General features: G+C 38.9%; 1 protein-coding gene across 9 annotated transcripts in view; it reads right to left on the reverse strand.

Annotated features, from left to right (window-relative positions):
• Positions 1–1,282: 1,282 nt before the first annotated feature.
• Positions 1,283–16,121, reverse strand: part of LOC134223829 (ras-related protein Rab-8A) — a 54,731-nt gene continuing 39,892 nt past the window's right edge. For all 9 annotated transcript variants that reach the window (XM_062703045.1, XM_062703050.1, XM_062703051.1 and 6 more), the window contains one exon: positions 1,283–4,560. In XM_062703045.1, the coding sequence (XP_062559029.1) occupies positions 4,465–4,560 (96 nt within the window). In that variant the 3' untranslated portion in view covers positions 1,283–4,464. The remainder of the gene's footprint in view (positions 4,561–16,121) is intronic.

The raw sequence follows: 16,121 nt of genomic DNA on the forward strand, positions 1-16,121 counted from the left end.
TATGCAAAGATGTTATCGCTCATTTAGTAATTTGCGTTCGATCATTTAGTAGTTTGTGAATAACTCATTACAGAAGCTGAATTTCAAAATGTGTTGTATGGTGGACTTCTGGAGCTAAGGTTTTTCTACAACTCTGCCTAATGAATTGTTGTTAGAATTCCACTAATAACGGAGTTATAGTGCTAGTTGCAGTAGCTTAAACTAAATGATTGGAATTTTGTTATCATTTAGTCTAAGTTACTGATACTTTAGCTATAACTTGGTTACTAGTGGAATTCAAAAAACGAACAATTTGGAGTTGTAGAAAAACCTTCGCACTAGAAGTCCACCAAACAACACATTTTGAATTTCAGCTTCTGGAATGAGTTATTGACAAACTATATGATCGAACGCAAATTACTAAATGATCGATAACATCCTTGGTTGTATGTTGGACTTCTAGTGCCTTAGTTTTTCTACAACTCTTCTTAATGGTTCGTTGTTAGAATGCAACTAATAACGGAGTTATAGCGCTAGTTGCAGTAACTTAAAATAAATTATTGGAATTTTGTTATCATTTAGTCTAAGTTACTGAAATTATTGCTATAACTCCGTTACTAGGGGAATTCAAACAACGAACCATAAAGCAGGGTTGTAGAAAAACCTTCGCACTAGAAGTCCACCATACAACACATTCTAAAATTCAGCTTTTGGAATGAGTTATTGACAAACTACTCAATGATAGAACGCAAATTACTAAATGATCGATACCATCCTTGGATCCATGTTTTTCACTGCATTGACTTTGACATATTTCAACCCTGGTTTGCAGTAGTCATCAAGCAAATAACTGTGGGGGAAGGGGTGAGGATGAGAGGGTATCAATGGCGGCCTCCATTGGCGGCCTTCCATTTAGGCAATGCATCCACTTGACTCGTACCCTGTCAGTCAGTGTTGTCCTACTGTAACACTCAGTGCAAAAAAATCTGATCTTTGATTTTACTCCGTCTAAACTATTTTTTTAGTCTTAACTAAGTAAGTGCAACTAATAGAAGGATATTTGAATTTTCTTAATGTCATGGCAAACTGTCAAAAAATGCACGCCGGGGCCAGAAAATTAAAATATCCCTCTATTAGTTGCACTTACTTAGTTAAGATTAGATGGAGTAAAATCAAAGAGCAGAAGTTTTTGCACTGACTGTAGGACAACACTACTATCAGCTAATTAGAAAAAAAATCTTTCTCTATGAATTAAATATGACATATTTTTGTGAAGAAAAATCTTCACGACAGTTTTGAACCCTTGTTTGCTAAAGATTTTTATTCGTTCCCACGTAATATTATAATTGGGTTTCACCACGGTTTCAATTGTATTCCGAAATTATTATTTCTTTTTGCAATCGTAACATTAAGCAATAGCATGTCTCTTCTGTCCTCGGGTGTAGAAAGGGTTCACAGCAAACTTCTAAACTTGGTCTATCATATTTTATGTCACCAAACAACCGATTCAAATAGTGGAGAAGCTCCGGAAAGAGCAAATTACAAAATCTTTCATTGCTACAACAACTCTAGAAGTTCGATCCATTCTGCATCCAATTGGAAATAGTTTTAGCTAGAAATCTGGTAATGTTAGTCTTACTAGGTTGTGCCTCTACAAGCGACTTGAGAATTTCCGATTTTGACTACCTACATCAATGATACTCAACATTTTGGCGTATTTTCCTTAATTTACTTTTCACACAATAAAAATGAGCTTTGACCAGCCTAGGGCTGAAAGTCTCCTTAATAAAGACACACACAAAAAAAGCTTTGACCATACAAGATGGTACTTGGACGATAGCTTTTAAATATGATCTCCTGGCGAACTCCGTTTTAATGCCCCCGAAAGAGCAGTAAGGCGCATCAGCTTTCGATCGAATGAGCATTCGAACGCTAACAAGAATATAGGTGAAGATTGTTGTGCTTATTCTGCGTCTCGTATGACTCGAGAATAGTCGAATTCATCACCTCTCCCGTGAGACGACCGTGTAATTTAAATGGGAGGTATCGGCAATAATATTCACTTCATTCGAAACGCATTACCTCATACGAGACGCAGAGTAAATATAAAATATAAAATGTATATCAGCTGAGGGTATTGACGTCTCCAAATGAATAAAAGGGTGCGTGTTTCCACGGTATTCCTATCAAAGGGTTTGTGATATTTTTGCTGCAACTGGACAACCACCCTCTTTTATTTTATACATTCTACACAGTGACATTAATGTTAGTGATTCAGGTCTTGAAATTCAATTAAAACGGACATTGGAATTAAAATCACTCCGTACAAAATGATCAAAGCAAAAAAAGATACGACCCGCGGGCCGCACTGTAATTTTACTTAAATCAAGACGTACGGAGTGATTTTTGCACCAATCTTCTTCTTCTCCATTTTCATTACATCCCCCCACCGGGACATTGCCGCCTCGACGTAGTGTTATTAACTGCAAGTCTTGCTTTGTAGCCACATATCTTACCGTACGGCTAACGAGCGCCCCCAAAACCTATATTTGTAATACAATCAGCTGATAGATTATGTATAAGTTTTCGTCCAAGTACTAACTTGTATGATAAAAGCTTTTTTTAATGTGCGAGAAGCAAATTGAGGAAAAAACGCCCAAAATTCTGAGCATCCCTGACCTACTCCATATCAAATCATTCAATATGAAACATAGATTAAGCACAAGGTTATCGCAGTTTTCGAGTGGATTTTCAAAATGAAGGAAGCATTGTTATATTCAGGCTGCGGCATTCTCACTCATTCGAATAAAAACCCTAGATTGATCCAATCAGCGGAGTGAGAATTTATATAATGTTCTCATGTTAGCAAGTATCCTCACACAATATTTTTCCGGATATAAAAACGGGAGATAAACTCGTGATCGCCGGCTCGCCGGATAATTTAACGTTGCATCACCAAATTCTCCTTCTCGTAACTTCCCGGGATAATTTTTACAAGCATATAATGTAGGGCCGCGAAGAGATTCGAAGCCAAAGCAACTGTTTATAATATTCATACTGCCCACTATAACCACACCACCATACGAACTGATTGAAAGCTAAGAAAAAACAGCAGTATTGAACCTACTACCTATCGTGCCGCATCGTCAGATGTAATTAGTTTGGAGAGGTAAACTAAGCAGCATAAAGCGAAGAACTGACTATCAAAGTCAAAACATTAATAAAAAAACAGCGTACGATTTTTACGAAACATGGGAAGAAGGATTACGTAATAAATTTTTGCACCATCGCTGATATCAGAGTTTAGCGCACTGTAAGTTATCTGGATAAAGTAGATGGTGGAGAAATCTGTTGGTGCATGAGTGAGTGAAAAATCCGAACCCTGCTAATGAAAATATCATACCAGATATATGTATCTCATTTTATTATCCATGCAAAAAAAACTGCGATTCTTGCAAAATTTCCATTATTTTTTATATTTTCTTCAAGGTGGTCAATCCATCACACTCTATCCCTATGAACTTATTCTGCGATTAGAGTGACACGCAATGAGTCGATTACGTGAGTGACGTTTTAAGCTATAAGGGTTGCTGACGTTTAATCACCTTTCTCTTTCAGGCGCATACGAAGGATAGGGTTTGTTTTCATCGGGAAACGTTTCCCGATGAAAACAAATCCTATCCTTCCTATGCGCTTGAAAGAGAAAGATGATTAAACGTCAGCAACCTCTATTCTCACTTGAATCGAACGTGTAATTTAAATGGGATCATGCAACATGCGACTCGTAGAATAAACTCATAGTAACAAGGTGATATGTTTTGAATATCTTCCTTCGTTACAATGTATATATCATTATTTTCAATTCAGTAATTATTCGAGAAATTGTGAATAATTGTACGTTATAACAGCACACAAAAATATGGTTACTGTCAGGGTGGTATCCGGGCATTGAGAATGTCTTTCGTGTAGTGTAACATATAACTATTGATTTTGATTCTTAGATCTTTCGACTCGTTCCATAGCATAATGTTATTACTAATACCAATTTACATCGAGTATAAGTTATTTTACCAAAACATGCAGGTGTCGCCTATGGTTGTCTGTTTTTATAGTTTCATGTCTTATCGTTTTTACAAAGATAATACATGAAAAAGAAACGAAACTATCTATCGGTGTGTATGTGTGACCTACATTTATCTGAGGAGATCGAATTGCTGGTGGTGGTTCCCCTTCCTAACCTGGACGTTTTGTCATACATGAAGAATTACCAAACGCGTTATATTTCTTCTCGGATGCTGTCGGGTTGATTGCGTGTCTTTTCCTTTGAATTGGTGTAGAGTTTTCTTCTTCATTTTTGTCCCCAATACTCTCAGCGCACTCTATCTTACTTTCCTTCTACACAGTACATAATTATAATAGTTTTACGTTTTTTTAGTTAGTATGTTATATAAAAAAGTTACAATAATTTAAAGGACTATTACAAGGTCAAAATAGATTGCACTTCGATAACCAACTCGGTGCCTTCCGTGGTTGTTCTGAAGCTTTCAGCTGGTGGCCACCCTTGGGAGGATTATTTGCTTCCTGTAGGTAGAAGAATAGAAATAATATGTTTATTAGGACTGGCATAAATATCAATTCACTTTTCTTTATATTCATCGAATAAATGAAGGTAACATATTAAAAAAGATTTACCCATTAGGCGAAGGTGGGGTCTTTCTTGTACGCCGTTCCAAATATTGAATTAAAATTATGTCCTATACTGGTCTCCGAAATGTCAAGAGGGAAGGATAAAAAAATATATAAATGAAAAAAATAAATAAAACACTCGGATTTCCCCAGACTGAAGACGGCCTTACTGTTGAGGACGAAATGCGTATCTGTCTTCTTCTTCAATGGCTCTACAGTACATTGCAACTGGAAATTGGCCTGCTTCTCAACTTAGTATTCTATTAGCATTTCCTCAGTAGGGGAACAAGGGGCAATATGGACACCCTAAGGTTTTAATCAATATTAGGTGATTTAAATTGAATATAATTCGAATATTTAGCAATTACATGATACCAAGGATGTTAACGATCATTCAGTAATTTGCGTTCGATCATTTAGTAGTTTGTCAATAACACATTCCAGAAGCTGAATTTCAAAATGTGTTGTATGGTGGACTTCTAGTGCGAAGGTTTTTCTACAACTCTGCCTAATCCATTCCGTGCCGATAGTTCGAACGAGCCAGACGTGTGTGCTGTGTCTCATCGCGGATTGTGTTCGGTAGTGAAAAGGCTATTGTGTGGTGCTCCTACCTACGGATCCAAGGCGATCGCTGTCGGCGAGTGAAGTAGCTGCTTCTGGCGACGCCAGTGAAGCAGGCTATTGTTACTGCTGCTACCTACAGCAGCAGGGGCAGATAAATGGCAAAGCTTTTTATTGTTCTCCCTACAGAGTGGGACTGCTTAGAATTAATCACATTATTTTTTTTTCTAATTTGCTATTAGTTTTAAGTTAGTATAAGCAAAATTATCCTTCCACCTTGCGGGGTGAGAATGGAGGCGGAGACTGGAGAAGGCAATGTGCCTGCTAAAGATGGAGGGCGCACTCGATTGTACCATGCGGCTTCGCCTGGGCCTTGGGTTGTTTACTTTCGGCAGAAAGTAAAAAGCCTAGATTTTCTCGGCATTAAACGAGATTTGACGCGTCGTTTTCCGAAGCTTGATTTTAGCCAGATCAACAGGAACAAACTACGCATCACCGCACCTACATACCAGGTGGCGAATGAAATTGCTGGCGACAGGGCGTACAATGTTGAATATATGGTTTATGTCCCCTCGCGGGAGGTCGAAATTGAAGGTGTGATCAACGCAGCGAGCCTGACTTGCAAGGATGTACTTGCGGGAAAAGGCCGCCTAAAGAATGCAATGGAGTCTACCGTGGATATTCTGGACTGCAAGGAATTGCATTCAGCAGCCACGGTAGATGGAAAGAAGGTATATTCCAAGTCAGGTTCGCTCTGGGTGACGTTCGTCGGTTGGGTGCTCCCAAATAATGTAGATATATAAAACATGCTATTTTGGGTGCGTCTTTTTGTGCCAAGGGCATTTAATTGTACAAATGCAAACAACTTGGTCACACTGCCGAGTTTTGTGACAACAAACCACGTTGTGGCAAATGTTCTGAAAGGCATCGGGAGGAGTCCTGCCAGCAACAGGCAACAAAATGTGCTTATTGTGGTTTGAATCCTCCCCATGGTTTTGCAGGAATGCCCGGTGTACAAAAGCGCACCCAAAAAGTGAAGCGCTCGTTGGTACAGCGCTCCAAGCAGTCGTATGCGGAAATGGTTAAGTCGCAAGACACATCCGCCACAGCCACTGCATCGACTGCTATTTCAGCCACCGTTCGTGTAAGTGATTATTATGATTCCATATTCATTGATGAATTGGACTCTGACGCAGCCGATATGGATGATCCTGCGGAGGTACACGTGCCCGAAAAGAGGAAGCAACCGTCTTCCCCGGGATCACGCCGCAAGAGAACAAAAATCATCCATAAAAGCTTGGCAAAATCTGAAGGTAATGCGGGTTTATTTAAAATCCCGAAGCAACCTGTCCCTACTGCTTCTTTTAATCCTAGTTGCAGTAAGACATTCCCGCCATTGCCAAAATCCGATGTTTCGAAGAAACATCCGGCTAGGAGAATCAACGAAAGAAAAAAAGTAATTCGCACTTCTAGTAAAAGTATTCCGTACAAGCGAGGATTGATCTCCTTTAAGGACCTTGTGGACCGTTTTTTGAATTTATTCAATATTCCGAATTCATTGAGGCCTATCATTGACCTTTTATACCAACAGTGGAAAGTTATCTGAAGCAATTGACTGTTTCATGGCCCCTTCTTGCAGGAATTGTATCTTTCGATGGATAATACGGCCAATACCCAAGATACAATCACTGTGCTGCAGTGGAACTGTCATAGTCTAAAAAATAAATGAGACGTGTTCAAGTTTTTGATTCGCATATTCCGATTGAGATATATTTGCACTCTGTGAAACATGGCTTTCTCCTGAAGATGAAATCAACTTCCACGATTTTAATATTATTCGCCAAGATCGGAATGATCATTATGGTGGCGTTCTTTTGGGGATCAAAAAGTGCTACTCCTTCTACAGAATTCCCATTCCAACTGTTAATGGCCTAGAGATCGTCGCTTGCCAAATAAATGTAAAGAATAAAGATCTTTGCATAACTTCAGTGTACATTCCTCCAAATGTCTCTATTAATCGTCGACATTTTTGGAGCGCAGTCTCCCTCCTATCATCTCCAGTATTGATATTGGGTGATATGAACGCACATGGTATTGGATGGGGCGAAACGTATGACGATTATAGAGCGCCTATTTTCTATGATTTGTGTGACGATTTCAATTTGAATATTTTGAACACTGGTGAAGTAACTCGAATAGGACCAAATGGTCAACAAAGCCGTATTGATCTGTCTTTATGTTCAAATTCACTATCATTAGATTGCACGTGGAAGGTAATTCAAGATCCCCATGGTAGTGACCATATGCCGATAGTCACCACAATTAAGAGTGGCTATCAACAATCTGAGCCAGATAATGTTCCTTTCGATCTCACGAAGAACATTGACTGGCAAAAATTTGCATGGGCGGTAAAAATTGGTATTGACTCAACTGATACACATCCACCTTTGGATGAATATCGATTCCTTATTGAGTTGATTCAAAAAAGCGCACTAGAAGCTCAGGAACGACGCGTTCCAAGTACATCTGTCATCAGAAGACCAGCCACTCCTGGATGGGATGATGAATGTACTAAGTTGTATTCTGAGAAATCTGATGCCTTCAATGCCTTCCTTAAACACGGAAGGTCAGAGCTTTTTGAAGAGTATTTGAGGCTCGAAAGAAAACTCAAAAATCTTCTCAAGGCAAAAAACGTAGCTACTGACGACGCTTTGTCGAGGGCCGATCACGAGAAACCTCAATCACAACACTTTGGAAAACGGCTCGCAACATGCGGAACCGCACTTCCACCAATCAGAGTTAAGAATACTCCAATCGATCGACATTCAACTTCGCAAAAAGGTCTGCCCAGATTCCGTACCAGCAGAACCGCTATTTCGAGAATCAGTCACTGATCCCGGTTCTTTGGGTGGACCATTCACAATGCTGGAACTTTCTATGTCTCTTCTTTCATCGAATAACTCTGCTCCGGGATGCGATAACATCAAATTCAATCTTCTTAAAAACCTCCCAGATATCGCAAAAAGACGATTACTTGACCTGTACAACTGTTTCATGGAGTACAACATTGTGCCACCTGAATGGCGACAGGTCAAAGTAATAGCTATTCAAAAGCCTCGGAAATCAGCGTCTAATCACAATTCATACCGACCGATTGCCATGCTATCATGCATGAGAAAGTTATTAGAGAAAATGATCCTTTCAAGAGTCGACCATTGGGTCGAACAAAATGCATTACTCTCAAATACTCAGTTTGGATTTCGTAAAGGTAAAGGAACAAACGATTGTCTAGCGTTGCCCTCTTCAGATATTCAGCTGGCCTTTGCGCACAAGAAGCAATTGGCTTCAGTATTCTTGGATATTAAGGGCGCTTTTGATTCAGTTTCCATAGAAGTACTGTCAGACAATCTGCACAGTAGTGGATTACCCGTTATTTTGAACAATTTCTTGTATAATTTGTTGTCAGAAAAACAAATGAATTTCACACTCGGCACTCTGACAACTTCCAGAAATAGCTACATGGGCCTTCCCAAGGATCATGTTTAAGTCCCTTGCTTTATAATTTCTATGTTAAAGATATTGACAATTGTTTGGAAGGACAATGCACGCTCAGACAACTTGCAGATGATGCCGTGGTCTCTCTAAGAGGTCCATGTGCAGCTGTCTTGCAAGGACCATTGCAAAGTACCCTAGATAATCTGACTGTTTGGGCCAGACATCTAGGGATCGAGTTTTCACCGCAAAAAACTCAGTTGGTTGTGTTTACTAGGAAGCGGTACCCAGCTCAACTGAAACTAAAACTGTTGAATGATGACATCAACCAATCTTTATCTTATAAATACCTTGAGGTCGTGTTTGATTCTAAATGTACATGGAAACTTCATTTTGAGTATTTGATACAAAAATGCCGGAAAAGGATCCATTTTCTACGTTCTATCTCCGGAACCTGGTGGGGTGCTCACCCGGAAGACCTCATCAAACTCTATAGAACGACTATTCTCTCTGTTTTAGAGTATGGCTCTTTCTGCTTCCTCTCAGCAGCTGATTGTCACCTGATCAAATTGGAACGAATTCAGTATCGTTGTTTGCGTATTGCCCTTGGCTGCATGCATTCAACGCATAACATGAGCCTGGAGGTGCTTGCTGGAGTCACTCCTTTAAAGCACCGTTACTGGGAGCTCTCACTTAGAATACTCGTCAAATGTGGAACAAGTAACACACTTGTCTTAGATAACTTCGATAAAATGCTTGAACTGACTTGTCGTTCAAGATTCCTTAGAATCTATCTCAACTACATTTCTTCAGATCTTTGTCTTCCGTGTTATAATCCACCTCGATTTCACTTCACCAACGACAGTTCCTCAATTGAATACACCCCCCTGGCGTCCTATACTATCACAAGGGTTTGACAATAGCCACCATGTCCACGGACGGTAGCTCATTACCGTCCGTTGTTATTGTACGAAAATAAACATCATGTGTTTTGTTTACTATTTGTTTTGGTTAAATCTAAAAATTGTTTTCAAGATAATTTTGCAAGATTTACATCTTTGACCATGGGATGTATGTTATTTGATGATAAAATATAATAAACTTACGAATTGGAGGGAATCTACAGGTGAAATCAAGCGCTACACGAAATCATTTTTCGTAACTTGTTCTCCTGCTCCGAATCAAACAAAAGATATTATTATTGTTTATACTGTGTTGAGCATCACAGTTGAAATAGTCCCGGAATGCAAATCGAACAACATTCATTAGTGAAATTGAAATGAAATAAATGGTGTGCTGAAAGATGTTTTAGGATTATATTTTCATGCCTATAATAGCTGGTATTAATTTTGAACAAATTGAAAAAGTGTAGCCAACAATATTTTGGAAGAAATCCAGTTGCTTATAAAAGCACGATTCGGGAGAAGTACTTTCCAAAATGTATGCTGGACATATTCATGAAGATGTTCGCTACGCTGAGAAGCATCTCTTGCCACGGGGCTGATTGAATACGATCTGTCCATGAAACATGCTATTCAAGGAATACCAGATCATCTTCGACAAATATCTATTCCCACCCTTTTTTCAGAAAAATATGAACATGTCAATTGCAACAACAGATATTTCACTGATGGTTCTCGCATTAACGGATCCACTGGCTTCGGTGTTTTCGATGTAACTTCAACCACCTTCCGGAAACTTCAGGAACCGTGTTCGGTTTATGTTGCTGAGCTGGCAGCAATTAACTTCGCTTTGGGGATAATTTCCAATCAGCCCGTAGACCATTATTTCATCTTCTCGGATAGTCATAGTTCTATCGAGGCACTCCGGTCGATGAAACCTGTTAAGCACGCATCTTACTTTCTTACAAACATAAGAGAGCAGATGCGTGTTTTGGTCGAAAGATCATTCAAGATTACCTTTGTGTGGGTCCCATCTCACTGCTCAATCTACGGCAATGAGAAGGCAGACTCGCTGGCAAAGGTGGGCGGACAGGAAGGTGAGGTTTATGATAGACAATTCTCGAGCAACGAGTTTTTCCCATTAGTCCGTCAGAGTACTCTTCAAAGTTGGCAAAGAAATTGGACACACAACGAACTTGGACGGTGGCTATTTTCCATAGTTCCAAAAGATTCTGGGCGAGCGTGGTTCAGAGGTGAGGACTTAAGTCGAGGCTTCATTCGCACGATGTCGAGGCTTATGTCCAATCACTATTCACTAAACGCACATCTGTACAGAATAAACCTTGTCGATAGCAACTTATGTAGGTGCGGAGCCGGTTATGATGACATCGATCACGTAATTTGGTCCTGCTCGGAAAATGACGCCTCCAGAGAGCAATTATTGGATACCCTTGTGGCCCGAGGTAAACAACCCTTCAGAGAAGTTCGCGGTGTTTTTGGAGATCGTGATGTTGTCTATATGCAGGCCATTTATAGTTTTCTTTGTGCTTCTGACATAAAAATCTAACATTTTGTTTTTTTCTTTCTTTTTTTTAACTAATTTTATTTGCTAATTATCTAATACATGCATTCATCTCTTAGACTAGGTGTTCCGTGTTTTCTTAACACTATCATCCTTATTTGCTATGTTATATTTTTAGTTATTATTGATACATTTCAATTGCCTCTGGCAGTTAGAATTTTTCCTCTGGTTGAATTGAACCATGTAGGAATTACAATGTTTTCAACTTAAACTAATCTTAACCTATTTTATACTAAGGGTACAAGGAGTTAATCGTTGCAATAGAAGATTGCAACGATTTTTATCTAAAATTGGAAATTATGTTGTTGGACATTTGTTGCAATGTCTCAATATTAGAAATTCTATGAAGTTCATTGGTACTATACCACGGAGGCAACTTCAGAATCATTTTCAGAATTTTATTTTGAATCCTCTGAAGTGCCTTCTTTCTGGTATTGCAGCAACTAGTCCATATTGGCACAGCATACAACATGGCAGGTCTAAAAATTTGTTTGTAAATCAAAAGTTTGTTCTTAAGACAAAGTTTTGATTTTCTGTTTATAAGTGGATATAGACACTTAATATATTTGTTACATTTGGCTTGAAGGCCTTCAATGTGATTTTTAAAAGGTAATTTTTGATCTAGCAGACGTCCTAAATATTTAGCTTCGCTAGACCAATTAATTGGAACCCCATTCATAGTGACAATATGTCTGCTAGAAGGTTTCAAATAAGAAGCTCTCGGCTTATGTGGGAAAATTATAAGCTGAGTTTTGGAAGCATTCGGGGATATTTTCCATTTTTGCAAGTAAGTGGAGAAAATATCCAAACTTTTTTGCAATCTACTACAAATGACACGAAGGGTACGCCCTTTGGCTGAGAGACCTGTGTCATCTGCAAACAAAGATTTTTGACACCCTGGTGGTAAATCAGGTAAGTCAGAAGTAAAAATGTTATACAAAATGGGCCCCAGTATGCTGCCTTGGGGAACACCAGCTCTTACAGGTAATCTATCAGATTTAGAGTACTGATAGTTTACCTGCAGTGAGCGATCTGATAAATAATTTTGGATCAGTTTAATAATGTACACAGGAAAATTAAAATTCATCAATTTTACAATCAAACCTTCATGCCAAACACTGTCAAATGCTTTCTCTATATCAAGAAGAGCAACTCCAGTCGAATATCCTTCAGATTTGTTGAGCCGAATTAAGTTCGTAACTCTTAATAACTGATGAGTGGTTGAATGCCCATGGCGAAAACCAAATTGCTCATCAGCCAAATAGAATTGTCATTAATATGAACCATCATTCTATTTAAAATAATCTTTTCAAACAGTTTGCTTATTGAAGAAAGCAAACTGATAGGGCGATAACTAGAAGCCTCAGCTGGATTTTTGTCCGGCTTCAAAATTGGAACAACTTTGGCGTTTTTCCATTTATCGGGAAAGTATGCCAATTGAAAACATTTATTAAATAAATTAACCAAAAAGGACAAAGAGCTCTCAGGAAGTTTTTCAATAAGTATGTAGAAAATACCATCATCACCCGGGGCTTTCATATTTTTAAATTTTCTAGTAATAGATCTCACTTCATCCAAATTAGTTCCCAACGAAGGGTCAAAAACATTATCTTGATTGAGAATGTCTTCGAAGCTCCGTGTAACCTGATCCTCAATTGGACTAGTGAGACCTAGACTAAAATTATGGGCACTCTCGAACTGCTGAGCAAGTTTTTGAGCCTTTTCGCCATTTGTTAATAAAATTTTATTTCCCTCTTTAAGCGCTGGAATTGGCTTTTGAGGTTTTTTAAGAATTTTCGTTAATTTCCAAAAGGGTTTCGAACTGGGATCCAACTTCGAGACATTATTCTCAAAGTTGGTATTTCTCAGAATAGCGGTTTTTTAATTTCATTTTGCAAATCTCGCCAAATAACTTTCAACGCGGGATCGCGAGTTCTTTGGTATTGCCTTCGCCTCACATTTTTAAGACGGATCAATAGCTGAAGATCGTCGTCAATAATAATGGAGTTGAATTTAATTTCACATTTAGGAATTGCAATGCCTCTGGCTTCGACAATTAAATTTGTCAAAGATACGAGAGCATTATCAATATCACTTTTGGTATCGAGAGGAATATCAACATCAAAATTCCTATCGATATACGTTTTATATAAATCCCAATCAGCTCTATGATAATTGAAAGTAGAGCTGATTGGATTATAAATGGCTTCTTGTGAGATTTCAAATGTCACAGGAAGGTGATCAGAGTCAAAGTCAGCATGAGTTACCAATTGGCCACACAGCTGACTTGAATCCGTTAAAACCAAATCAATTGTCGAAGGATTTCGAGTGGATGAAAAACAAGTTGGGCCATTGGGATATTGAATAGTATAATATCCCGCAGAACAATCTTCAAATAAAATGTTGCCGTTGGAATTGCTTTGAGCATTATTCCATGAACGGTGTTTGGCATTGAAGTCACCAATTACGAAGAATTTTGATTTATTGCGAGTCAGAATTTGAAGATCAGCTTTCAACAAATTCTTTTGCTGCCCATTGCATTGAAAAGGCAAATAGGCTGCAATGAAGGAAAATTGACCAAAATTTGTTTTAACAGAAACTCCCAAGGTTTCAAAAACTTTGGTTTCAAACGAAGAAATTAATTTATGATACGTCTATTGATGACAATGGCGACCCCACCACAGGCGCTGTCAAGACGATCATTTCTGTAGATAAAATAATTTGGATCTCTTTTAATGGAGAGTCCTGGTTTTAAATAAGTTTCTGTTATAATGGCAATATGCACATTATGAATTGTTAGGAAGTTGAATAATTCATCTTCCTTACCCTTTAGAGAGCGGGCATTCCAATTTAGAACTTTCACACAATTATTTGGATCCATTGAAACGGAGTCCGATAACAATTTTTTGTGTGTACTTTATACCAACCTGAACAGCTTCAGGAATGGTATTTGCTTTGAATATTGCATCAATCATGTGATGCAATTGTTCAGTTAAAAAATCAAAATCGGAAGCAGTCATGCTACCTGAATCGCAACATGACCATTATTTTCCGTTGGGACATGGGTATAAACCTCATTTTGAGAAGAGAAATTTTGTCTACCAGCAGCGATGTTTGCATACGTAGGTACATTGGAAAAATTGGAATTTACTGAATTGCTTGCTACCCGTTGACGAGCGGCAAAATTTGTTTGTGAATTGTGGTGGGTATGAATTGCTCGACCGGTAACTGGTTTCGAAATTTGAGCGTTTGAAAAATTTCTACCCGTCGAATCTGGGATCCGATTGGAATTTCCCGTCATCAATTTTGCACGGGAATTCAAAACTTTTTTGCGTGAAGGGCATTCCCAGAAATTGGATTTATGATTGCCCCCACAATTTGCACATTTAAATTTATTGGAATCTTCTCTCGCAGGACATGCGTCCTTGGCGTGAGAGGTTCCACCACAAATCATGCATTTAGCATCCATGTGACAATGTTTGGTTCCATGACCCCACTTTTGGCACTTACGGCACTGGGTGGGTTTTGGAAATTTCCAGGCCTGTGGAAATGTTCCCATGTAACACGGACATGGGACATAATACAGGCCTTTTCCAAACTTTTTTCATATTATTTAGTTCACTTTTGTTAAAATGAACTAAATAAAATTCTTGAGAAATGCCCCTCTGGGAAGTACCAGAATGGGATTTCTTTTTCATCTTAATTACTTGGACTGGTGAAAATCCAAGTAATTGACAAATTTCAATTTTAATTCCATCCAGTGATTTATCATCACTGGGAAGACCTTTCAAGACGACTTTGAACAATCGCTCAGTTTTGTCGTCGTATGTGAAGAATTTATGGCGCTTCTCAGTTAAATACTGAAGAAGACGTTTGCGATCGTCAAAGGATCCCGGCAAAACGCGGCAGTCACCCTTCCTAGCAATCTGAAATGAAACCTTGATCCCCTGAAGGTTACTCAAAATCTCATTCCGGAAGCCAGAAAATTCGGCAACAGATACCACAATTGGCGGAATCCTTTGCTTTTTCGCATGAATCGAATCACCTGGGCTTGAGGTATATTCGATTTGCTCAATTTCATCATTAATCAAATCGAACTGATTGCTCAGTTCGATTGGAGAAGAATTATTTCCGATATTAGAGTTAGAAGGAATATCTGAATTCTCCAGCTTCCTTCTATTTTTTCCGCGCTTTGGCAGGATGGTCTTGAAACCTTGTTTCTTTGAAGGAAGTGGAGAATTCAGAGACTCCCCCTTCCTCTTGTTTTTATTAATGCTCATGGCTGAGCGTAGAGACGTGACCTTCTAAGAGGTTTTTTCCCAGAACGGTGTCCCTGCAGGATTACCACCGCTTGTCGGAATTTTACTTCCGCAAACGGGTCCAACGTAAAACGAAGGCACGGGTCCTTGCAAAGATCGTAACGGGATCAGTGGGTACAAATAGCGCTAAGAAGCACCGTTGAAATTAAAATAGCTTCGGGTAGTATTAAAAACTTCCTTCCGCAAAGAGAGAAAGAACCGCACAGCACGAAAGCACGATGCACGATCCAAATGATTATGGATCAGTCGTAGCCAAGCAAATCCGACATTCGATTTGCTTTTTTACCGATGAAAACAAGCGTAGAACACGTCCTCACGCTTCAAGAATAGAACACTGAATGATGCGCAAACGCATTTTCATCATCATACCAAAAGATATTTTAGTTACTAGATAAAGATTGTCGCTTCGGTTCCCTTTGTTCTGCTGTCCGAAACATGTGTGGTACATACCTAATGGAACGTACACACGGTCAAGCAGTTTGACCAACATTGACTCCACCTCTCGTTTGTTCCAACATCCATCAAGTTCTACCAACAGCGGCACGAACAATCAATTTATTCGACCAACAATATCACACACGAACGACCGGAGCGCTAACT

The sequence above is a fragment of the Armigeres subalbatus genome, chromosome 3 (assembly GCF_024139115.2).
Source record: "Armigeres subalbatus isolate Guangzhou_Male chromosome 3, GZ_Asu_2, whole genome shotgun sequence".
In the NCBI taxonomy this organism is placed as follows: domain Eukaryota; kingdom Metazoa; phylum Arthropoda; class Insecta; order Diptera; family Culicidae; genus Armigeres; species Armigeres subalbatus.